The sequence below is a fragment of the Glandiceps talaboti genome, chromosome 18, assembly GCF_964340395.1.
Source record: "Glandiceps talaboti chromosome 18, keGlaTala1.1, whole genome shotgun sequence".
In the NCBI taxonomy this organism is placed as follows: Eukaryota; Metazoa; Hemichordata; class Enteropneusta; family Spengelidae; genus Glandiceps; species Glandiceps talaboti.
Window position 1 is genome coordinate 14,325,001 of NC_135566.1, and position 2,335 is coordinate 14,327,335.

Here is a 2,335-nt window from a genome sequence, read left to right on the forward strand (position 1 = left end):
GAAATTATCCAATTACCCAAGCACAGACACAGACAGACAGACATACAGACAGACAGACAACAGACAGACAGACAATTTCCATCCCACACTTGCATATATATATATATATATATATATATATATATATATATATATATATATATATATATATATATATATATATATATATATATATTCCAATTGTCTATCTGTAAGAAAAATCGACTGCAAAATATATTTTTATCACCCAGATCTTTTTAATTTCTTCATTGTATGTTTAGGATTCCACCAATAGCGACGTCTACAGTACTAGGGTTCAGTTACTACGTAATCAGTGCCACAGATATCAGATGAGAAAACCAGAGCACGGACGAATTCTGGTTGATCCTATCCATAGAGTCATGTATTGTCAAGTAGAGAAAGCCGGCAGTTCTAATTGGCTGCGAGCGTTCTTGATTTTGGCGGGAGAATTTGCTCCGGACGAAGTCATTTTGTGGGGAGATTTTTACAAACTGTACGACCATTACAAGAAACTTAGTCAGTACAAATATCAGGACAGAACCCAACTTTTAAGAAACTACACAAAGTTCCTGTTCGTACGGCATCCACTCACGCGGTTACTTTCGGCATTTAAGAACAAAATTATTGAAAATCCCGATATAGAATTTGCCTTGTCGATGGTGACAAAAATCCAAGCGGTAACTGGGTCGAATTCAACGTTTCCTCAGTTTCATGATTTTGTACAGTACTTGATAACAACAGACGAAGAACCACAAAGTTGGAATCAACATTTTAGACCGATATATCACCTGTGCTCACCGTGTGAAATCAAATATGACTTCATTGGTCACGTGGAAACCATGGCCAGCGATACCAAGACTATGTTGACCAAGATTGGCGCCAATTTCCCGTTCCCTAACTTCGCAGAAAGTAACACCAACAGTTCAGACCCTGAGAAGATCAGAAAGTATTACAAGCCAGTGACAAAGGAACAGATTGCTGGACTCTACAAAATTTACGAAAGGGATTTCAAATTATTTGGATATAAAACTGATGGTTTTGTAGATATCACGTGACCTCGGGGATTTACGCAGAATGGAAAGATAGAGTCGTACAGTTACCTCACTGATAATACGGACTACGTCTCGAACATCCTGACTACGTCATCAGTTTTGTTGGACCGGAACTACGTTTCGGTCGTTCACACTGTTTGACAATTTTTTTCGTATTTTTCATAAATCCAACTGTCGGATAATATGAATCATATTTTCAGTGGAGATGTACTCCATTTACTGTACAATGCTCTGAATTTCGACCTCTCAATGAATAGAAAAATCATACACTACGAGTTTTTTTCTCCTTCGAAGTGATGTGAATATTTGCTAATGGAAACTTGCCATCAACCTGAAGTAACGTTCAAATAATGGAAAAATACGAATAAGTTATCTCTCACTTCAACTGGTAGTTGACATGGCAACGAACGAACTGAACTGTAGCAATTGAGATTGCCTAAGTCAAATAACAAATCTGTTCTTTCAGTAATTGTTACCTAAATCCGGAATAAAAAAACCTAGTAATGAAAATAAGATTAACATCAACATTTATTTTGAATATGTTAGAAAAATAAGCTCAGCTGATTTGTTTAAAGGGGATATCATCGATTGATGTTTTTTTGTTAATCTAATTACGAAAAAATATAAATTATTATCGGATTTAATTATAAAAGCGTTATATTTAATAGTCATGAAATCTTGGCGTTGCTTTTCTTTTCTCTTTTTCTGGACCATTTTGTACTGATGTTTTTGTTTTGTTTTGTAAAAATGTTAAATGTATATATTGTAGAGTTATAAGCTATGTGCGTTGTAGTGATCACTGGAATCTCGTAGAATTTCAATAAATGTGTGCGGAATTATTCATTTAAGTGGCCTGTAATGTCATATATAAATGCCCGAATATGAGTTGTGCCCGTTGGTTATGTGTTTATTGAGCCTTCAGTATTTATAGGGGAGAAGGGCCGGTGGAAATCAGGCCTGGTTGTTGCATCACATGTGACCCCCCCCCCCGACTCCGTCATGCTAAAAAATGACCCTCCCCCAATTTCCTTTCTCTAGAACATGGCCCTCCCCCTGTTAAAATATTTCAAAAACATGGTCTAAATGTTGTCAGACATGGGAAAGGACACTAGTCCCAAAATCAATGGCTTTAAAGGACTTGCTCCCACCGCTGCCACCACGTTAAAAGTTTTAAAGGTATTACTATTGGTTATTTTCCAACTACCGTAGTAGCGAATTTCACCATATATTTACTCTTTGACGATCGAGCTCTAACGTGGTCGTAGACTGTATAACTTTTTAGA

The 2,335-nt window shown here is 36.5% G+C and overlaps 1 protein-coding gene across 1 annotated transcript; it reads left to right on the plus strand.

Moving 5' to 3' along the window:
• The first annotated feature begins 329 nt into the window (after positions 1–329).
• LOC144449717 (carbohydrate sulfotransferase 12-like) lies at positions 330–1,055 on the plus strand. Its single transcript, XM_078140294.1, has one exon. It carries the CDS (start codon positions 330–332, stop codon positions 1,053–1,055), a length of 726 nt encoding a protein of 241 aa, XP_077996420.1.
• The last annotated feature ends 1,280 nt before the right edge of the window (positions 1,056–2,335 follow it).

What these genes read in the sequence shown, in the direction of transcription:
- LOC144449717 (XM_078140294.1), top strand. Translation starts at nt 330, where the DNA reads ATGAGAAAACCAGAGCACGGACGAATTCTGGTTGATCCTATCCATAGA.